The sequence below is a fragment of the Martes martes genome (assembly GCF_963455335.1).
Source record: "Martes martes genome assembly, chromosome: 1".
Classification (NCBI taxonomy): domain Eukaryota; kingdom Metazoa; phylum Chordata; class Mammalia; order Carnivora; family Mustelidae; genus Martes; species Martes martes.
The window spans coordinates 207,411,631-207,435,279 of record NC_137888.1 but is presented as its reverse complement, the minus strand read 5'-3'; the positions used below and the strand labels follow the sequence as shown (position 1 = coordinate 207,435,279).

The following is a 23,649-nucleotide window of genomic DNA, read 5'->3' as shown; positions in this document are numbered from 1 at the left end:
ACAAATATAGTTTTCACCACCCACACGTTATAGCCTGGTTTAAAAGCCCCAAGTCCCACAAGAAAATCAGTACCTCCTACAGCAACTCATAAAGATAGAGGTTCTTGGCCTGGTTGAGGAATGAGTCATTGTATGCAGACAGTCCAAAGCTATCATTCCCCTCCTACTATTTATGGTTCATTCACAGAACTCCCTGCCCAGTCAAACATGACTTTTTCCACAAACAATATTGCCTGGTTACACAACTGGCCTTTCAAGGTTAACAAGTTTCTAGGGAACAGAGCTAGAAATTTAAACCAAGGACAAATTTGTCCATAGAGAGTGAAAGGATTTTCTTTCAAGCTTTTTAATCATATCCTGTGCCTAGAAAAATAAAAGCTTAAGAAATTCTTTTAATTAAAGTGAGTGTTATATCAAATTAATGAATCATTGAACTACATCAAAAACTAATGATGTACGACACAGTGGCTAACTGAACATAATAAAAAAATCAGATACAAATATAAAAAAAATTAAAGTGAATGTATTTCTTACAGTTAATTAATATATATATTCCCCTTTCAAAGATACAAGCATCTTATTAAACTTCCACAATGTTAAGTAATGATAATAAAAAATCTCTAGTTACTGGAGTGCTGGAAGCTTTGGGAATTATTTTGGATTATCTGAGATGTCTTTCAAAGGTCACAGTCAAAAGCCAGCACCTTTTACAATTTGACTCTTATTGGGAATGATTAAACCTTATATTTATAAAATTTTTTTCTGATTGCTTGACATGCCCTAAGCCTTTTTTCCTGGCCCTGTTTTCCTTTTGGTCCTTTTTGAAAGATTTAGAATGAATTCTCCTTTCTGTCCTCCAAATAGGGATAGATAAGTTTTTAGTGACTCAGTATTTCCAGTGCTGAGAATATCACACACTAGCTCAAGAAAAGTAGAAGACAATATGTTGGGATTTTCTCAATTTTGTTCATTTTAAAAACAACACATTCTAAGACTCCTTGGCTTGCAGATGTAGTGGGTGTACATGGAGTATACAAATGAGACTGGGAAAATTTTTATGGATTATGAGTTTTGGAGCCCAACTTGCTCATCTAGGGGCATGCCCTTAAAGAAGGGTATTTTCTCATTTTTCCAAAAAGACAAATAAAGGACCACTGTAGAGAGGTACAAGATACTGCACTGAGCCCAAGTTAAATCAATGGAAGAATGGATGGATACCAGCCATTGAGTTCCACAGAGGTCTTCTTTCTAACAGGACCATTTCCTTTCCCAGGAAGTTTACATTATTCCATGTACTCCTCCCTTATAATTATGTGAACAGCTGGGGCGGGGTCCCTCTCTTTTCTATGGTATCTACCAACCCCACTGGGCTTATATTCACCTCTCTACGGGATAGCAGGATTTCAGAGGATGATGACCCCTGTGCTATGTCAGAGATTGTACGTCTGCCCCACAGAAGATTCTACTTTAGATGGTAGTGGTGCTGGTGATATGTCTTCCCCTGTTCCTTTGTATGACAAAAATATATACACAAGCTAGCTTAAACACTATCAGTGATCAGGGAAGAGTCACTGAGGAACAATACAGTGAGAATGGGGAATGCAAGTCAGATCATCAGGAAGAGCTCTTTGCCATTCCCTCTGGGTAAGGGAGCTTGTACTAAGACAGGGAGAGGGGATTTGGGGTGTTGGGGGGAGAAGCATTAGAGTAAGTCACAAGCCCTCTTACTTCACTGGGTTTTGAGTCAGCGCCAAACTTGGTGGAAAGTGTGTAAGCCTCAGACTCAGATTTAGATTTCGTGATCTCTCCAAACCACTTTCGGACCTGGAACACCGAAGAAAATACTGGAATCATTTTTGTTAACATCGGTGAAGAGAAAAACCAGTGAGTCAGGAAGAGAATAAAGACATTATTAAAAAAACATTTTGCTACAACATGGGGTATATATGTAAAAAGGAATATTATTTATGGAGCCTTAGAAAGGAAGGAAATTCTGACACAGTCTATAACATGGATGAACCTTGAAGACATCATGATGAGTGAAAGAAGCCAGGCACAAAAGGACAAACCCTGTCTGATTCCACATATATGAGATCCCCATAATAGTCAAATTAGTTGAGTCAGAAAATAGAATAGTGTTTATCAGGGCCTTAGCAGTGGAGAGTGGATAGAAGAATGGATATATGGATAGACAATGTGATAAGAAATATAGCACAAAGGTAATCGAAGTGATTGGGATATATGTGTTCACTGCATAATTCTTTTAACTTTTTGGATACTTGAAAATGTGCATAATAACATGTTGGAAAAGTTAACTTATTATGTAATGCCATCATAGAGCTATTAAAACATATTAGTATGGAGAAAATACTATCACATGGAAATGTGTTTAAATTCATGTATTTAAGTGGTGTGGCAGATTATGGATTTCATTTAATTATGGATTTCAATTACTCACTCCTCTGTCATAGTATTACACCCTCATGGTGGGTGGAAGGTTCTTTTCCCTTGACTTTGGGTTTAGACATGTGACTTTTCTGATGAGTATCAGTGGAAGTGATGCAAGCAGGACCACAAGGCTTGAAATGGCCTTGCCTTATAGGGTTTGTTTTCTTGTGATTCAGCTATTGTCATGAGAAGAACATTTCCTAGGTTGCTGCTCCCTTTCTGCCAAGCCTCAGGATGAGTCACAGGGAGCAGATCTGAACATGATCTGTGTTCTGGGGCCAAGCCAAGCTGAACCCAGACAAGATCAGCTGAACCTCAATCAATCTTCAGACTTGAGTATGAGAAAAGTAAGTATCTGTGTTTTGGCTCCTGAGATTTTTTAGGTCGTTTGTTACCCAGCAATAGCTGACTATTACAAGTGGGAAAGCTGAAGAAAAACACATTTCCTTGGTGTAGCAATTATTTACTTTCTGAAAACTTTCAGTAAATTGATGTATCTTATAATCAAGAACAGCTTAGAGTAGAGAAGATTGGAGAGTTTTACACATGGCTCAGAGCTGATATGAAAATTTAAAGAACATAGATTTAAATGTTCATTAAAGCACATACCTCCAAATAGTTCTTAACTTTATGACAATAACAAAAGGGGTCATTGTTTACCTGCTGGCTGAGGAGGCAGTAGACCAGGAAGATGAAGACGCCCTGCAGGCTGTTGATGATGGTGAAGAGGTAAGCCATGACGTGGGCAGCTGGACCCACCTGCAGGATGCCCAGGAACCAGGTGCAGCCCAGGATGAAGAGCTGAGCTGTTGCTTTCAGTGTCAGCATTCTGAGCAGAGTCATACACAATGATGTGAAAAAGCTAATAATGGCCATGGATACCCTATCAAGTAGTCATCAATGGTGAGGATTCTGGAGCTAGACTGGCTGGGTTTAAACCCAAGGCAGAACTAACTGGCTTGTGACCTTGGGCAAGTTAACTTGAGTTTTCTGTAACTCAGTTCCCTCATCTCTATAACAACCTTATTTCACAGGGTTGTTGCCAAGATTAAGTGGGATTTTAACATATGAAAAGTATTTAGGAAAGTATGTAGAACAAAATTAGTGCATATATAAAGCATTCTAAAACTAGATGCTCTTCATCTCTCTCATCATATCATTTATAGGTGAATAGACAGAGAGGCTTTTGAGGCAGATGTGGTGCTAATTAACAATTACAATGGATCAACAGGCCCGACTGTCCCAGGCAGTCTTGGATATAAGGTCATCTTATTTACGTATCTATATATCCCTGATTAGAATATATAGTAATACATACGTGAGAAAAGCTAGTTGGAGAGCAATTTGCATAATGTGACACTATTGGGTGCATGCCTGTCTGTTCTACCAAAAATTCACAGCCCAGAAAAAGGTCTGGGGAAAATATTATACATATCATACAGTTTGTTACCTCTGGCTTCCCTGAGAAGTGAAAGTAGCAAAGAAAGGGGGGAGATAACCACTTTCAGATTTTACTTAATATATTTTAAAAACCTTTAAAAAATGTTTAACAAATGCACTATTTTTGTGATTACAATGAAATTGTAAAAAACAATTGAAAAAAACAAATTACATGTTCACATAAAATGAATACTGCAAAATGAAAAAGTCCTCATCATTCAAAATATCGTGAAATAATATCATACAAAATATATTTTAATCAAAATTCTTCCCAAACCTATTGCATCTTGTGTTATTTGGCAGAAATTGCTGTTTTTTCCCCCCATTCTCCTCTTCTTCATTTTATAGCTGGATGCTTCCTTTTTTTGAGTTGTACCAAGGAGACACATGGCTACCTGGTTAGAGACTACATTTTCTGGCCTGCCTTGAAGGTAGGTGTCACTGTGTGGTCCAGGTCTAGCCCTTGAGATACGGGCAGATGTGGAACAAGCCCCTTCTTTCCATGGATGGGATACTGGCAAGAAACATCCTGGGGAATGTGGAGCAACAAAATGGAAAGGACTCAGGTCTCTGGATTACTTTGTGGAGTCAAGCTTCCCCACTAGCCCTGGAGTGCTCACCTCTGGACTGTGACATGCAAATGAAATAAACTTCTATTTCACTCTTTTTTAAGGGTCTTTTTGTCACCAAAGCTTAGCCTGTACTACAGCTAATACAGCTTCTCATTAACCGTGACACTAGGAGATGGTAGTGGCTTTGCTAGTTCCTGAAACTTAGTTGTGGGTGTACGTGTGTGTGGATATGTAGAAAGGACCAGTGGGGCATAAGTAGAGAAAAGAGGGAATCAGAAAATACCATTTACCCCACCTTACCTTATATTCTGGATGGTTGACACTTCACTGTTGAGTGAGGAAAGTTTCCTTTTTAAAATCCAAAGGATCAGGAGAAAAATAACTAAATTCACCTGCAGGAATAACACAGCTCATGCAGAACACAAGTTAAAATAATGCACCGTGTCTGCTGTAAACTGCACACAATTTCCACCTCCCAGCATGGGGGATTGAATTGGTAGCAGGTGGAAAATCAGTTCATACAACTGAGAAAATGCATGCCCCTTATGCTATCTTGCACCCAGCATGCCTGGTGCTTCTTCTTCAGTTGGGAATAACACACTCACTCACACAGATAATGGCACAGACGGGGCCAAGGAAACTCCAGATGAATCCCTGGTCCAGGTTGAGCCAGCAGCTGGGAACAAAAGGAAAAGGGGCACAAAGAAAGATCAGAGAAAGTGCATGAAATGAACACCTTGTCCTAATGCTTATGCAGCATCTCTAGCATCTCCTGATAATGTCAGTGGATGACAACGAAGGTTTTGATTGTTCATTATCATGTGTTAATGCTACACTAAACATTTTACGAGCATAGTCCTGCTGAGGTTTTTGACCAGCCTTGTGAACGTGGGACCGGGGGGACAACTGTTATCCCCATTTTGCTAACACTGAGATTTGAGGACTCAAGGTCCCAAGCTATGGGAAAGATGGAGCTGGGAGTTAACCACAAAATGTCTTCTTTCCAGAACCTTCCACACTCTTTTTTTCCTAAAGATTGTATTTATTTATTTGAGAGTGAGAGACAGAACATGAGCAGGGGTAGTGGCAGAGGGAGAGGGAGAAGGAGGTTCCCCACTGAGCAGGAAGCTGGACACCGGACTCGATCCCAGGACCCTGAGATCGTGACCTGAACTGAAGGCAGACGCTTAACAGACTGAGCTACCCAGGCACCCTAAACCTTCCATGATCTTACTGTCATCTTTCCCTGCCTCACTGGGAAAGAAGTTAGAGCTGTTAACAGCCGAGGGGAAAGGAGAGTGGGTTCAACGTGGATATCCCAATCATCATTAACACTGCCCTTAAAACTGTCCACAGCACAGGGTGAGAGTTGAGCTCACCGATCAGGTGTTCCATAAAGGTCAGACTTGATCACAGCAGAAGTGGCCACAATTACAGCCGGGACTCCATAGCCCACGGGGAACATGAGCTTCTTCATGATCTTACTCACGCTGGAGTAGTTGACCACCGTCAGGTTGCGAGCAGTGAGGAAGAGATTCAGACCCTCCAGCAGCATCCAGGTGAAGGAGGCCAGGTAGAGATAGTGTAGGGCACCCGCGATGATGGCACACAGCACCTGGGGGAGGAGAATGGTGTCACCAGGAATGATTGTCAGGGAGGAGGGTGGTCCTAAGACCTGTCCCATACCTTGCCATTGGAAAAACTCTCAGGTATATGGTTGAGTTGTCAGGAGAGGGTTTGTCTTTTAGTTCTTTAGTCAATGTGAAATAGGCTACTTATACCTCTAACCTCCCTGGGAACCAAGACCATTTTATTAAGGTATCATTGCAACACGGCTCCATGAAATCTCCTGGGGCAGAGCAGGGGCTGCTCTGTGACAGTGTCATTACCTTGATCTCGGTCTGGTCGATGGCTGTGAGGAAGAGCAGGTGGGCCAGGAAGAGGCAGATTGACAGCTGCAGGTGGATCGAGGTGCTGGTGTTCTGGATGGTTTTGCACAGCAGGAAGGTGAGGGCTGCCAGGAGGAGGCACAGCAGAGAGGTGCCCAGCCCCACATAGGTGATCACAGTCAGCCTGGGATCTTTCTCCTGGGACCCAGCAAAGAGGATATCATAGTCAGTCTCCAGGATTAATCCCCCTCCCTCTTGGAAAGGGGCATCCCAAGCATAGGCATGATTCCCGATGATAGAGTGTAAGATGTGTCTTTCAGACTGAGTTTTTTCCCCCCAGCTTTATTGAGGGATACCTAATATAGAAAACACTACACTTATTGAATGCACACATTTTGATGAATTTGGACAAAGGCCCATGTCTATGATGCCATCACCACAATCAAGGTAATAAACATATCCATCACTTTCAAGATCTATGTTGCTTTGATTTTTCCTTTCTGTGATAAGAAACAACATAAGATCTATTCTGTTAATAAGTTTTTAAGTCCACAACACTGTATTAACTAGAAGCTCTGCATTGTACAGCAGACTCACATTGAAATGAATGAATATGCTAGGCTAAGTCATGTACCCAAGAGATGTAGGAAACCCTGTGTAGCAGAGGCTGTTAACTTCTTCACACCCATTAGTACCTGCCCTTTGGCTGCTTTCTGTGAAATCCAGTGACCCTGACTGAGAATATTTCTCTTGCCATATGAACATGCTTGGACATGCCAGAAGGAGTCACAAGTACCAAGATGTGAATGCCCCTTGAAAGCTGCCCTCAAGCAATAAAATTATGGCATTGGTGGATAAACACCCCAGCTCCCTCACCTTTATGTGGGAAGGCTCTGAGATGCATGTTCTGTGATATCTCCCAGGAGTACCCAATGGTATTGAGTCCCAGTTGTCTGAGGGGGTAACCTTCTCCTTAATACATCCTTTACTGGCTGCCTTCTCTTCTCTGTCTTACTTCCCTATTGTCCTACTGATGTGACTTAGGGTCACCTCCCAAAGAAACTACTTGCCCTCAAATTTTTGTCTCAGGATCTGCCTTTAGGAGATCTCAAACCAAGACATCTATATAATTTAGCTCCTCGTGACTCATTTCCTTAAGGACAGGAGCCAGGAATCTGCCAAGCCATGCAAACTTAGTTAAGACTTACAGATAGGAAATGATAGTTGCCATCCCTTATAATGAAAAGGGATTTTCAGTTGTTTCAAGGTCACTTTATAGAACTTTTTAATCCTTTGCTTTTTGAACCTTAAAAAATTGTGAAATATAATACACACACAGAAAAGAGCATACACATAAGTGTATCACATGATTGAAAGTTATTCAATGATTGGTAAGATCATTAGTCTGTAGACATTATCCCAGAAGCTCTTTCCAATTGCAAACCACCTTCTCCCCCAGAGGTAACCATGATCCTTTTATGATAAGCAGTTCCTGTCTATGTCTATAGTCTTACTACCAAAATATGCAACCCCTGAGAATATGGCTTAGTCTTGTTTGTTTTTAAACTTTGTACAGATGGAAATACACTCGGCTCCACACAGTCACTCAGAAACCCATGATAACAGAGGCTTCACCATCTGGAGAATGTTGCTTCCTTGTTACCCTGGGGGATCCCACAAGGGATTTTCTATGTCTCATCCCAGAAAAGTAGCATTGCTTTTCCTTTTCAGATTTTTACTTAAATTCTAGCTAGTTGATATATAGTGCAATATTGGCTTTAGAAGTAGAATTCAGTGATTCATCACTTACATACAACATCTCATGCTCATTATAGCAAGTGTCCTCCTTAATACCCATCACCCATCTGGCTCATCCCCACCCACCTGTAGCATTGTTTTTAATAGCCCTCAATGGGAAACAACCTAGATGCACATTAACTGTAGAATGGATAAATAAACTGTAGTATATCCATGCAAAGGAATATCATATGGCAATGAAAATAAATGAACCAAAGCCATACACAGCTCACAGATGTAATGATGAAGGAAAGGAATGTTTTATGTTTTCAAACCCATTTTAGCTTGCCTGCTGCCCTCTGTGATACGAGAGGTCAGAGATTTCCCCCAGGTGTCATTCTGGGGGTACTACTTCCATCTCTGTGAGGAGGGGTGGGATTCAGGACTTCCTGTGTCCTGTCTCCTAGCCCATGTTATTAGTGACTCCTCTGACCCCGCCTTGAGGATATGTGTCCAGTCTTCCACCACCTCTACTCCTGCCACCCAAATACTGGTCGCCATCATCTTTCTATGAGTTCACTCCTGCTGTGTCATGATGCATGGTCAATCTGGGAGCCAGAGGAATGTTCCAGAGGAATGTTCTAGTGACAAAAATACGCATCATCTGGGATGCAGACCCTCCATTGCCATCCCACTGCCATTTGAATGAAACCTAATTTCCCAACAATAGTGTTGGGGGTCTGACACATTCTTTTTGCTCCTGTCTCTTTAACTGTATCTCCTTCCACTTGCCCATCATTCACTTTGCTCCCACCACACTTCTTTCTGGAACATGCTAAGTTTGTTGTCTCTTCAGGACCTTTATCTACCCACACAGCTCTTCTTGGGATGCTTTTCTCAAGGATTTTTCCTGGCTTTTTTTTTTCATTCCCATTGAGGTAAAATCCAAACAATGAAATTAACCATTTTAAAGTATACAATTCAGTGGCATTTGATACATTCACAATGCTGTACAACCACCACCAGTGTCTAGTACCAAAATATCTTCATCACCCCAAAATACAATCCCATGCCCATTAAGCACTTGCCCCCATTTCTCTCTCCCCCAGCCCCTGACAACCATTAAGTGCATTTCTGACTCTCTAGGTTTGCTTGTTCTGGACATTTCACATAAGTGGAATAACAGTTAGCCCTTTGTGTCTGACTTCTTTCATTGAGTATGATGTTTTCGAGGCTCACCTGTGTTATAACCTTCCTGACTCAATATTCAGACTGCAGCTCAAATTCTTATAGAGGTCACCCTGACCTTTCTATGGAAACCAGCATGCTTTCTGCCATCATTCATTCTAGTCCCTGGTGTTTTTCCCTCTTTTTCTTTTAAAAGAGTACTTATCCAGTAGGAGCTCACATAGGATTAGCTGGAACAATTAAACAATTAAATTGTACCTGGCTGGTTAAGGCCATGAGGACAGCAAAACTGGACAGGTGGGTGGAGTTGCATACGGTGTGAGTTTCATTCACTTGTATCAGGAAACAGCCGTCCCTGGACCACTGGCCGTGGTCCCCTGTGCTTTTCCAGTACACGCAGAAGGCCTTTCCTCTATTGGGTTTCATCTGAAAGTAGAAGAGGCTCATCATGTTCTTCCTTGGGAGGGAAAACCCTCAGAATGTCAGTCTACACGGGACGGGGGTGGGGGGCAAGCGAGGAGACACATGGCTTAGAAGTGACTCAGGTGATTTCTATTTTGGGCGAAGAAGATGGCTGCCAGGACCCCTGCTCCCCATAGTCCCAGCTCTGTTGGGGTTCCACATACCATAAAGCGAATCAAGGCTCTCTGAGAGACAGAATTTTACAGGATGTCATTGGTTTCAGGACTTTACCCCTACCATGGAAGTCAGATATAAAAAAAAAAAAGTAAAAAATAAAAAAGTCTGTGGCTCATACAGAGTTTTCTCCTAAACACTCTCTAGGACAGATTTCCCTGATTTCTTCACACCAATTCTGTCCCTGACCCCTTACAACACAAAGATTGCTCATGCAAGGGCAGGGGAAGTTTAGGAAAGAAATGAAGAGAGAGAATAGAATTAGCCTTTAACCTGTTCTTTTTGTCCCAAGCTTCACTTCATGGGACCAAGGAGATGAGTCAGACACTCTCCTCTTGGGGGGCCATATCTCTTTTGATAACCCACTAGACCACCTCCAGATTTCTTGCTCCACTCCTACTGCCCCATGCCATATATGAAAAATTCCATACTTAGGTTGCATATGATAGAGAAAAACCTACATTTCCCACTCCCCCGTTCTTATTTTCTTTAAAATTAAAAAATAATTTTATTTTTTCCAGCTTTATTGAGATATAACTGACATAAATCATGTAAGTATAAGGTATATAACCTGAGTTTTTATTATATGCATATATTGCAACATGAAGTTAGTCAATGTCCATCACCTTACGTAGTTACAATTTTTATTTTGTGGCGAGAACTTAAAAATCTACTCTCTTAGCAACTTTCAAGTATGCAATATAGTATTGTTAACTGGAACCATCATGCTGTGCATTACATACCCAGAACTCATTCTACTTGTAACTGAAAGTTTTGACTGTGCAGAAACCTTTGACTTTCTGCACTTTTTTCCTCCCATCCCCCACCGCTGGTAACCAAAAATATGTTCTGTCTATGAGTTTGGCCTTTTGAAATTCTACACATAAATAAGACTATGCAGAGGCTGTCATTCTCTGATTTATTTCACTTAGCATAATACCCTCAAGATTTGTCCATGTTATTGCAAATGGCAGGATTGCTTTCAACTCTTACTTTTACAACAAAGCTGAAAGGCAAGGGAACAGATGAATTTTATTACATCTGGGTCTGGCTACACCTTCCTGCCTTGAAGAGTTTGGGCCGAGAAGGGAAGGAATTCAATAAAATTTTTTTTCTGATCAAGTTATGTAGGCTTAATAATTAATACCAGGCTTTTGTGTGGGAATGAACACCATGTCTCAGTTCAAATTTCATGGACATAAAATTGGATGTACCTCCAACAAAAATAATCGCATGCACTAGAATTATGCTGCTTGTATGTATGTGAGCTACTTGTGTAATCTGAAATTTTCTGCTAGCCGCATTAAAAAAACTAAAGAAACAGTTCAAATTAATTTTAACAATATATTTTACTTAACCTACTATATTCAAAATACTATCTTTGGGGTGCCTGGGCGGCTCAGTGGGTTAAAGCCTCTGCCTTCGGCTCAGTTCATGATCCCAGGGTCCTGGGATCAAGCCCCGTGTCGGGCTCTCTGCTCAGCAGAGAGCCTGCTTCCCTTCCTCTCTCTCTGCTTGCCTTTCTGCCTACTTGTGATCTCTGTCGAATAAATAAAATAAAAATCTTTAAAAAAAACATGCTATCTTTTAGTATGTCAATATAAATCAACATAAGCAGTCATTATAAAAATTATTTTTTAAAAAAATTTTATTTTTTCAAAGATTTTATTTATTTAATTGAGAGAGAGAGAGAGAGAGAGCGAGCATTAGTGGGGGGGGGTGGGTAAGGGACAGAGGCAGAGGGAGAAGCAGATTCTCTGTTGAGCAGGGAATCTGATGTGGGGCTTGATCCCAGTATCCTGAGATCATGACCTGAGCTGAAAGCAGGCACTTAACCAACTGAGCCGCCCAGGTGCCCCAAAAGATTTTATTTTATTTAATTGAGAGAGAGAGAGAGAGAGAGAGAGAGAGAGATCATTAGTGGGGGGCTGGGTAAGGGACAGAGGCAGAGGGAGAAGCAGATTCTCTGTTGAGCAGGGAATCTGATGTGGGGCTTGATCCCAGTATCCTGAGATCATAACCTGAGTTGAAAGCAGGCACTTAACCAACTGAGCTGCCCAGGTGCCCCAAAAGATTTTATTTTATTTAAGTAAACTCCACACCCAACATGGGGCTCAAACCCATGACCCTGAGACCAAAAGACACATACTCCCTTGATTGAGCCAGTGAGGCACCCCTTGAAAATTATTAATGCATGAGAGACTGTGGACTCTGAGAAACAAACTGAGGGTTTAGGAGGGGAGGGAGGTGGGGGGATGGGTGAACCAGGTGGTGGGTATTAAGGAGGGCACGTATTGCATGGCGCACTGGGTGTGGTGCATAAACAATGACTCTTGGAACACTGAAAAAAAAATTAAGATGTTAAAAAAATTATTAATGAGATATTTTGCATGCCTTTTTTTTTCTTATGAAGGCCTCAAAATCTGGAACTACCAAGTCTAAATCCAGAAATACTAAGTCTTCAAAATCTCAATTCAGATGCATGTTTCAAATGTTTGATTGTTACGTGAGGCTCCTAGCCGAGGTATTGGACAGCACAACCCAGAGACACTGGCTGGGGGGGTATACATATTGTTTGCTCTACCTCCAAGACACCTAAGCAAGTTCCGATTGTAGCTCTGACTCACCTTCACGTGCTGAAAACTCAAAATCACAGACTTGGAGGGAGATTTGTTCCTTTTGGGTCCAATAGCGGCACTCACTACCTCAGAGTTCAGGTAAACTCGGTCTTTCTCATTTGCCTCTTCAAAAAATGTCGCGTTTATGATGTTTCCAAGGGAAGAATAGGAAATAAGGGCAATTGCCATGGGACCTGAGAAAACAGAAAAATGGGGGTCTTCAAAAGTGCCACCATTCCTTCCCACACCCTCCACGCTCGCACACCTGATATGCACACAGACATACATGTGCACGCTTCATCACCTACATGAAGGTCAAATGAAGTAGAGATTCTCACCGTCTCTCCCTTTCTCACCTCTGAGACAGATACTGTGCTTGTGGCCTTGAATCCTTTTTTTGTATTGAATGGGGTGAAACTTGGGGGAAGAGAAGAACTGGACAAACCAAGAGAGGTTAAGCTGATTTGCATCAGAACCGACGTGGCTATAGCTTTAGGAGAAAATGCTGTAAAATGAGATGGGAGGGGGGCAATTAAGAGGCAGTTGGAATTTTGAGGGAGGAGGTGGGGGACCCCAGGTGGGTCAGTCGTGAAGAGGAAGATTAGGGGGTTAGGTAAGTCTTCTGTGATGTCATTCCATTCCTCTGCTGCCTCCGGAAGAGACTTCCAGGAAGGCTGATCTATTTTTCAAGACTTTTAGAATTGGTTTTGCATTCCTTTTGGATGAAGCATAATGTTGAGACTGGACTCAAAGAAATCCATTAACAGTTGGGTTACATGTATGTCTATCTATTCGTATGCATGTATGAACGGAATCACCCCCTCCTATATATTATATATGTAAACCAGATCTAGAAATAATGTATATAGAAATCTATGCCACTACCTCTATCTATCATCTATCTATCTATCTACATATCTCTCTATCAACTTTTTTTTAAAAGATTTTATTTTTTTATTTGACAGACAGAGACCACAAGTAGGCAGAGAGGCAGGCAGAGAGAGAGGAAGGGAAGCAGGCTCCCTGCTGAGCAGAGAGCTCTGCGCAGAGCTTGATCCCAGGACCCTGGGATCATCACCTGAGCCGAAGGCAGAGGCTTTAACCCCCTGAGCCACCCAGGCGCCCCAACTTTTTTTTTTTTGATGGAATGCCTACTCAGGTCCAGACACTATTTTGGGGATACAGTGGGGGAAAAAGAAACCATTTCCTCTCTTACCGAGCTTACTTTCTGGTGCAGGAGAGAGACAAACAAATATAAACAAATCAGTAAAAGTATATGTCAGAGAATGATCAGTCCTAGGTATAAAATTAAGTGAGGTAAGGGGATGTTACTTCAGACAGATTTCAGACAGCAGAGTGAAGGGAGGGAGGGCCACGTGGGTATCCTACAGAAGCGCGCTCTAGGTAGATCTGAAATAACAGGCACAAAATCTCAGAGACGTGAACGTGCCCAGACAGTTCAGGGAAGAGGGAAGGGGGAGGAGGTCAGTGTGATTGAAGAGGGGTGTGTGTGTGTGAGAGTGGGAGGAGGTGAAGGCAGGGATGTGATGGGGGCAGATCTTGCAGGGCTTATGGGCCTCGAGGAGGACTTTTGCTTTTATTTTAAACCAGAGGAAAGCCACTGAAGGATGTTAAGCAAAGGAGTGCCATAATTTAACATACTTAATTTTTAAATTTTTACTTTTTTGTTTTTTTCTGTTCTGGGGGGTTGGGAAGAGGGAAGGGAGTGAGAGAATCTTGAGCAAGTTCATGACCAGCTCAGAGCCTGACACAGGTCTCTACCTCACAACCCTGAGATCCTGACCTGAGCTGAGATCAAGGGTAGGATGCTCAACTGGCTGAACCCCCCAGGTACCCTAATTTAACACACTTTAATAAACTTAAAAAATAAATGTGTACAGGCTATTTTTATATCACATATTTATAATTTTATTATATATTAGAAGGACATGCACATGACATATATCAATAGGATAGAGTTATGGGCCAAATTGTGTCCCCCGCAAAATCAAGTTGAAATCCGAACCCACAGTACTTGAGAATGTGACTGTGTTTGAAGACAGGGCCTTTATAAAGATAGGGCTAGAGGAGAGAGGGCCTGATTTGGGTGCTGTGATGAAACGGGCAATCCTGGGAGGCCTCATGGAAGAGATGAAAGCTAACCTGCATCTAAGAGTAAAGAAGAAGAGATATGGACCCGCAAAAAGATACCAGGGATATGCACTCAGAAAAAAGACCATGTGAAGACACGGAGAAGTTGGCCCTCTGCCAGGGAGAGAGGCCTCGGAAGAAACCAACCCTGCCAATGCCTTGATCTCAGATTTCTAGCTTCCAGAATGTAAGAAAATAAATTTCTCGGGGTGCCTGGTGGCTCAGTCATTAAGTGTCTGCCTTTGGCTCAGGTAATGATCCCAGGGTCCTGGGATCGAGCCCTGCATCGGGATCCCTGCTTGGCGGGAAGCCTGGTTCTCCCTCTCCTACTCCCGCTGATTGTGTTCCCTTTCTCGCTGTGTCTCTCTCTGTCTAAAAAGTAAATAAAAAATCTTAAAAAAAAAAGAAAATAGATTTCTCTTGTTTATATATGATAATAAGTTAGTAACTAACATATATATAAACATATAAATTAACATATATATACTTGTAGTTAGTTTGAATATAGTGGGTTAAAGGGCTACATTATGGATTATGGGATTATAAGATGTTATGACTTAGTTTTCTTTACTCTTTGTAGCTCCCAAGAAGCCCACACTGCAGTTAGGATTGTAGGGACAGGAAATAGGTTAATTGGTTTCTGGATTAATATCCCAGCCTTGCCCCTTACTACCTATGCAGCTCATCCTATCGGAATAAATTCCTTGGTAGGTTTCTCTAATCAGGTTTCTCTGGTCCTGCCTGAGGGGTCAGAAGCAATTCATTTCTGTTTCTCTGAGTTAATGACAGTTTCCATTTGTCAGAATGAAACAGTGGTGGGTGGTTGGAAAAGACGGGCAGGTGATATGTCCACCTGTTCTTGTGCATAGAAATAACTTATTTTGGGGCTGAAGTATTCTGGTTAAGAGCAAAATCACAAGCAGAAAAGAGAAGGGTGGTTGTGGATGTCCACAGTCAGCTTCCAGGAGCCTGGGTTTTGTTCTCCGGGAGGTTTTACAGGGAGAGGATGTGATGGGATTGTATGTTTCGGGTTACCAAGGACCGTCTGGGTCCACCTCTGGTGGGTGTCTGGTGTAATTCGATAGCACCTCCTTTCAGTCTTAAAGTTGTTACTGTTTGAAGGTCAGGTATAAGGTCACTCTCCACAAGCAGTTCCCATGGGACTGGGCGGGGGGCGATTCCGCCCCCTTTGGGGACATTGGGCAATGTCTGGATGCATTTTTGGTTGCCACACTGGGTGTTTGCTTCTGGTGTTTAGTGAATAAAGGCCAGGGTGCTGCTAAACAGCCTATGGGGCACAGGGTGGTCCCCATGACAAAGAAGGATCCTGCCCTAGACAGGACATGGACAGAGAAATGTCCCTCTGGGAGCTTGTCACATATCGTTCAATGGGTTGCTTTCTCTCATTAGGAACATGGAGCCCTTCACCTAAACATGGATTTAAGTCAGTGAACATTCATCAGTGTTCTCTACATAATGAGCCCATACTGGTGACCGGAGAAAAATAATTCATGATTGCCATCTGTATGGGGATCCAGCATGGTGGGGGAGACAAGGACATGACAGTCAAGACACAACACAACATGTTAGATGCCAGGATAAGGCAGGTTCAAGAGACGGGGGTAGTGCAGAGGAGGGAGGGTCCGACTTTGGTGCTGTGGTGGAAGTGGGCAGTCCTGGGATGCTTCACAGAGGAGGTGACATTTGAACCATGTTGAAGAGTAATAGTTCACCCCGTGGCTTGGGGGTGGCATTCCTGGCAGAGGAACAGCCAGTGCAAATGCTCGGAAGTGAGACTATAGGGCCCATTGGGGGAGGGTAAATAGTCCTCCACGGGGTACTTCGATGCCAGGTGCCCCTTCGGGCACATGAAATCACATTATGAGGTCTGTAACTCCCTTAAACAATTCAATGTAGGCTGTTCTCGTGGGCTGAGCTGTGCTGTCACTGAATTCACATGTGAAATCCTAATCCAGTACCCCAGAAAGTGATCAGAGAGCATGTCGGGCTGCAGGTGTGCTTTGTATGGCTTGCGCTGTGGAGTTTTGCACACTTTCTACAAATTGTGAAATTCAGAAGAAACTCCTGGTGACCAGGCAAGTGTGAACTTGTGTGGTTGGAGGTTGGCCTCCACCCTCTGCCCGACCCATTCTCAAACACGGGGGATTCGAGTTCTTATCTTCTTTGGGGGAGGAGAGGAAGTGATAGGAACTGATTGTCTCATGACACTTCCTCAGTTCAGCATGTGGTTGGTTGTCCACATTTGATCCTTTCAGTTGGGGCATTTCGCTGTTAGTACAAACCAGCTGTACCCCACGTTTACAGGATTGGATTCTAAGACCCCATTTGTCATGCTACAGCAATTATAACGATAGGCCAGCTATTGTAAGACCAAGTTTAAAAATGGAAGGTGCAACCCACCCAATTTTTGGTTTCTCTTGAAAAAATAGAAAGTCTGGCAATACTGGGACCATTAATGGTAACAGTCCATTCCTTCATACACAAGCTGTAGCAGGTGCTGTCGACATCCTAACTTTATTCGCTTGGCACTCTGGGGTTCCTTATATGTTGATGGATTCTCCTGCAAGCAATGGCAACTCTCTGCTTAGGAGAACTGCCTGCAGTGAATGTGTTGGATTGGTACACAGGGCAGAATGGCAGGGCCCTCAACCACTGATGGATCAGAGCAGTGCTCTCTCCTAGGATGGGAGAGCTCAGTGAGATGAGTCATGGTTACCACCAGCAGTGACTTACTCACTACCATAATAATTAATGCCTGTATTGGCTGTCTCCTCTTCCTTGTCTCATTTCTTTTCTCCCCTACTGGGATGGTTAATTTTATGTGTCAGTGTGGCTAGGGCATGCTACCCAGATATTGGGTAAAACGTGAGTCTAGGTGTTACTGTAAAGGTATTTTTTAAGACAAGAGTAACATTTAAATCAATAGACTTTGAGTAAAGCAGAGTACTGTCCACCATGTGGGTGGGCCTCCTCCAACCAGTTGAAGGCCTTAAGAAAAAGACTGCCTTCTCCCAAATAAGAAGGAATTCTGCCTGTAGCCTGTCTTTGTCTGCAGCTACAACATCAACTCTTGCCTGGGTCTCCAGCTTGCTGGCTAGATTTTAGACGTGTTACCTTCCACAATCACAGGAGCTCATTTCTTAAAATCTCTGTCCCCGTTTCTCCCTCCATTCCCCTGCCCCCCCCCACACCATATTGATTCTGTTCCTCTGGAGAACCCTGACTAATACACCTACTGATGCTTTCTGGAATCACCCCCAAATAAACTCCTTACCCTTCTCTCAGGGACTGCATTTGGGTGAACCCCAACTGAGACCAGGACAGAGCAGCCCCCAAATTGCAAAGAAAGGTCTTCCATGCTGGACAATAGAAAGCCTCCACTTTGGGAAGATTTTTTTTTTTTTAAGGAAAAGACTCAAATGACACAGTCTTAGGGTAACAAACCCATTTGGGAGGAGCCTGTTGGTGACTCTCCCCATGACTCATACAGCGATAGTGATCCGTGTGTCTTAGACGTTCTGAACACAGCCACCAAGTGTACCTTGTATGTTTCCCCGCACGACGTCATTGCAATGGATGTCCACTGAGTTCATGTGGGTGTTTAAGCTGAAGATCTGTCCTTCTTCAGAGCAATTGTCTGTAACAACTCGAGTTTCAATAGCTGGTGAGAAAAGCAATATGCAAGCTTGCCATTATTATCAGTTTTAAACATGCATAGCAACATGGACGGGTGACAATCACTGAATGTCTAGGACATGCCAGGCACCGTACATTGTCAAATAACCTGTGAGGGACCCTTATTCTAATGAGGAAACTGAAGTTCAAAAGTTAAGTAAGACCATAACTCTTGAAATACAAGTTCTCAACTACTGTTCTCTAGCAATCATCTTCTTAAAAATTTTAAAATTTATTTACCTATTGAAAGAGAGAGAGAGTATGAGCACAGGGAGGGGCAGGGGGGAAAGAATCTTAAGCAAGCTCTGTCCTAGGCGCGAAGACTGGTGTGGGGCTCGATCTCACGAACATGAGAGCATGACTTGAGCCGAAATCAAGAGTGGTAGGCTCAACTGACTGAGCCATCGAGGAGCCCCCTCTAGCAATCATCTTTGAAACAACAGTTCTGTTTCTAGGAATTTATTCTCAGAAAACAATCATGGATGGGAGGGTAGATTTAGCTACAAGAAAGTTCACAGCAGCAGAGATGATAGTGTGCAAAATAGGAAATGATCTAAATGTTCAACAAGGAGGATTGATTTAATAATTGATGGCTTATCTCTACAATAGGGAACCATGCTTCCGATGAAAATGAAGTCACAGGAGAATTGCCATCAAGAAACAAGATCATGAAAATATTTAACTTAAATATTAGCAGATGGCTGGAGGCTGGCTGTGGGTTTGAAATTGTTGAAACTGGGTGATGGGTACATTCCTCCCGTGTCTGTCTATTCCCTGATGAGGGGAATGAAACCCAGTGAGATGAGGGCACTGGTCTGTCCCATCAGTTAGGACCTGGCCAGGTCAGGAAAGATGAGAGCTTATTGTAGTCTCAAAAATGGTTTAATTTTGAGTGAAATGAATGAATGAGTCCTGATTCTAGTGAATGAATGAGTCCTGATTTTAGTTTTCCAAGAAGGTTAGGCATGGGGTTTTATTTTATATTTAAAAATTTATAGGGGCATCTGGGTGACTCAGTGGGTTAAGCCTCTGCCTTCGGCTCAGGTCATGATCTGAGGGTCCTGGGATCGAGTCCCACATCGAGCTCTCTGCTCAGTGGGGAGCGTGCTTCACCCTCTCTCTCTGCCTGCCTACTTGTGATCTCTCTCTCTTTCTGTCAAATAAATAAATAAAATCTTTAAAAAATTATTATTATTATTTTTATAGAGCATAAACTATCTTATCATACAAATTGGTAAAGCAAAATGATTAGATAGGCATACACTGATCCTTAGATATCCTTGGGTTGAATAGAAACACAGCAGTGTTTCTGGAGGCCAATTTGGTGAGATGTGTCAAAGTCTATAAAATGTTTCTTTTCTCCTTGACCTAATGATTCTTCCTCTATGAATCTATCCTAAGAAAATACACACACAAAACAGATAATCATATTAAAAATGGGCAGAAGATATGAACAGACACTTCTCCAATGAAGACATACAAATGGCTACCAGACACATGAAAAAATGTTCATCATCACTAGCCATCAGGGAGATTCAAATCAAAACCACATTGAGATACCACCTTACACCAGTTAGAATGGCCAAAATTAGCAAGACAGGAAACAACGTGTGTTGGAGAGGATGTGGAGAAAGGGGAACCCTCTTCCACTGTTGGTGGGAATGCAAACTGGTGCAGCCACTTTGGAGAACAGTGTGGAGATTCCTCAGGAAATTAAAAATAGATCTTCCCTATGACCCTGCAATTGCACTGCTGGGTATTTACCCCAAAGATACAGATGGAGTGAAAAGAAGGGCCATCTGTACCCCAATGTTTATAGCAGCAATGGCCACGGTCGCCAAACTGTGGAAAGAACCAAGATGCCCTTCAACGGATGAATGGATAAGGAAGATGTGGTCCATATACACTATGGAGTATTATGCCTCCATCAGAAAGGACGAATACCCAACTTTTGTAGCAACATGGACAGGACTGGAAGAGATTATGCTGAGTGAAATAAGTCAAACAGAGAAAGTCAAGTATCATATGGTTTCACTTACTGGTGGAGCATAACAAATAATATAGAGGACAAGGGTAGATGGAGAGGAGAAGGGAGTTGAGGGAAATTGGAAGGGGAGGTGAACCATGAGAGACTATGGACTCTGAAAAACAACCTGAGGGTTTTGAAGGGGCGGGGTGGGAGGATGGGGGAACCAGGTGGTGGGTATTAGGGAGGGCACAGATTGCATGGAGCACTGGGTGTGGTGAAAAAACAATGAATACTGTTACGCTGAAAATAAATAAAAAATTAAAAAAAAAAAGAAAATACAAAAAAAATACAAACAGTTAAATTTTCAATGGTCTTTTTCATGGGGTTACTTGGCAACCACCCACACTTCCCAGAATAGGGAACTACAGTATAAATAAACATACAATATAAATAAATTACATACAATGCAATTTGATAAACCATTGAAAACAATAATGTAGGGAATGATGATGTATATAATTTACACAGAGAGATGTTGGTGATGTAATGAGTAAAAACTGTATGTACAATGTCACAAACACAGCAAATATGCATCTGTATCAGACATGCATCTATGTGGTTATAGGATAGGAAGACTGGGCTGTGGGCAGATTTGGCCGGTTTAAATTTAGTTTCGTTTATGTGTTTTTTTCCTATTTTTAAAAAATTTAACACTTGGCTCTGTTATTTTATTTGTTTTTATTTTTTATTTTTTTTAAGATTTTATTTATTTATTTGACAGACAGAGATCACAAGTAGGTAGAGAGGCAGGCGGGGAGTGGGGAAGCAGGCGGGGAGTGGGGAAGCAGGCTCCCTGCTGAGCAGAGAGCCCGATGCGGGGCTCGATTCCAGGACCCCAGGATCATGACCTGAGCTGAAGGCAGAGGCTTTAACCCACTGAGCCACTCAGGCACCCCTATTTTTATTTTTTATAAGAGCGAAATGATTACTAAGATCAAGCTGTTTAACATGTCTTGTCATGTGGTTACATTATGAATATGTATGAATACGTATGACAAGTATGATAAAAGTATTTTTATTTCAAAAATAAGCAGTAAGATGTTCCTTCTGGGATGGAACTGTGATATGGGCCAGTAGGCAGTAGGCTTTGGATTAAAAAAAAACAAACAAGCCAAAAAAATTACTTTTAAGCCCAAATCCCAGATTCAGGATTGGAAACTATTGGCAGTCTTTCCTTTATGTTTTTAAAGATTTTATTTGTTTATTTATTTATTTGAGAGAGAGAGCGAGAGAACAAGTGAGAGAGCAGAGAGAGAAGGAGCAGAGGAGGCACAGAAGGGAAAGCAGACTCCCCACTAAGTGGGAGCCTGACACAAGATTCGATCCCAGGACCCCAAGATCATGACCTGAGCAGAAGGCAGCTGCTTAACCAACCAAGCCACCCAGGCACCCCCTTTCTTTCTTTCTTTTTTTTTAAAACAGGTCTATGGAGCTGTGATTAATGTGAAAAAAATTGTACATAATACAGTGTACAATTTGATGAGTTTTATTGACTGTATATACCTGTGAATATACTATATTCCTATGAAACCAATGCCATAATCAAGATACTGAACATGTCTCTCATCCCCAACAGTCTCCTCAAATTTTCCCCTTCCTCCCCGCATCACTGTAGATTAGCTTGCATTTTCTAGAAGTCTATATAAATGGACTCAAGCAGGGTATTTATTTATTTTTCTAATTATGTAACTCAGACTCCAGCTCATAATTAGCCCCTGTGTGTATCAGGCCATATCCTCTTCTTACCCACAGTACTGTTGTGGATTTTCTGGACTTTTTGCTCTGGGGATTTCAAGGCAGTGTCTAGAGCATCTGTTTCCAAAGTCTGGAGAACACCTGTGGCCCAAGATGCGACTTTTTCCTTCTCTCCCGTTCCCAGCAGAGTTCTATTAGTGAGAAGTGACTCGAATGTCTCAACAACACGTTGCAGCTTTGAAGATACAAAGAACAAGAAAACAAATCCAATCTGATAGATCTCACACCCGGAGGGAATGTAGAAAGCATGAGAAGGCAGCTTCTGGAACCAGAGGACCTGGTTTCAATCCACCATTGACCAGCTGTGCGAACTTGGAAAAATCACCCAATTGCTCTGTGCTTCAGTTTTCCCAAATTAGGATGGACACAGTAAAAGGACCCCATAGAATTTTGGGGAATATTAAATGAATTAAGAGATGCTACCTTTATTGAACAGTCTCTTTGGCTGCTACACACCAGATGAAGGTTCGTTATTATGAACGTCTTTTACTGACAGGGGAAGTGGTAAGGTTGCCAGAAATAGACCAGTGGTTCTCAATTAGGGCGATTTTGACCCCACAGGGACATTTGGTAATGTCTGGAGACATTTGGATTGTCATCACTGAGGGATGCTACTGATATCTGGTGGGTGGGGGCCAGGGATGCCGCTCAATGCCCTGTAACACACAGGACAGCACTTCCCCGACCCCTCTGGAAAGTGACCCAAACTCAGGTGTCAATGGTGCCAAAGCTGAGAAAATGTGAAGTAGAGTTATAGCTCAAAAGACATTCTAACTGGTCTTTTTAAGTCAAGAAATTTATCTATGAAGTAAAACAAAGAGACAAGCCAGAGGGGAGAAGAATGAAGAGCCAAGGTGAATTTTTATAAATATCGGTGTAATATAATTGCAATATAGGCGACTTGAAAGATGATTTTTATGCGAATCCCCACATCCTTGTACTTAAAGTGTGGTCCTTGGACCGGCAGCATCAGCATCACCTGGCAGCTCGTTTGGAATGCAGTCTCTTGGGGTCCTGAGTCCAAATCTGTACTTTAACAAGCTCCCCAGGGGATTTGTTGCACAGACACACCCCGGAGATATTGCAAGTTTGGTTCCAGACTCCCACAATAAGGTGAGGATCGCGGTAAAACTATTCAAATAAAGTTTTTGGTTTCCCAGGACATATAAAAGTAAGAGTGCAACAGCATTCTGTCCAAAAAACGTACAAACCTCACATCACCCGGCGCTCATCACAACAAGTGCACTCCTTAATCCCCATCACCTATTTCACCCATGAGCCCTGGGTGATGTGTGAGAGTGTTGAGTCACTATATTGGACACCTAAAACTCATATAACACCGTATGTTAACTAACTGGAGTTAAAATAAAAACTTAAAAAAAGCCGATCAATCAAAATAAACAATGTGCAAACCTTAACTAAAAAATACCTTATTACTAAAAAGTGCTAATTGCCACCTGAGCTTTCAGCGAGTCGTAATCACTGATCAC

The 23,649-nt window shown here is 42.2% G+C and overlaps 1 protein-coding gene across 1 annotated transcript in view; it reads right to left on the bottom strand.

Annotated features, from left to right (window-relative positions):
- Positions 1–76: 76 nt before the first annotated feature.
- Positions 77–23,649, bottom strand: part of ADGRE3 (adhesion G protein-coupled receptor E3) — a gene marked incomplete at both ends in the record, with an annotated part of 36,860 nt that continues 13,287 nt past the window's right edge. Inside the window, 11 exons of the mRNA XM_080819633.1 lie at positions 77–109; positions 1,729–1,824; positions 3,109–3,277; positions 4,761–4,852; positions 5,070–5,136; positions 5,840–6,075; positions 6,350–6,547; positions 9,533–9,700; positions 12,538–12,722; positions 18,242–18,361; positions 22,151–22,334. Coding sequence (XP_080675759.1) covers positions 77–109; positions 1,729–1,824; positions 3,109–3,277; positions 4,761–4,852; positions 5,070–5,136; positions 5,840–6,075; positions 6,350–6,547; positions 9,533–9,700; positions 12,538–12,722; positions 18,242–18,361; positions 22,151–22,334 — 1,548 coding nt within the window. The remainder of the gene's footprint in view (positions 110–1,728; positions 1,825–3,108; positions 3,278–4,760; positions 4,853–5,069; positions 5,137–5,839; positions 6,076–6,349; positions 6,548–9,532; positions 9,701–12,537; positions 12,723–18,241; positions 18,362–22,150; positions 22,335–23,649) is intronic.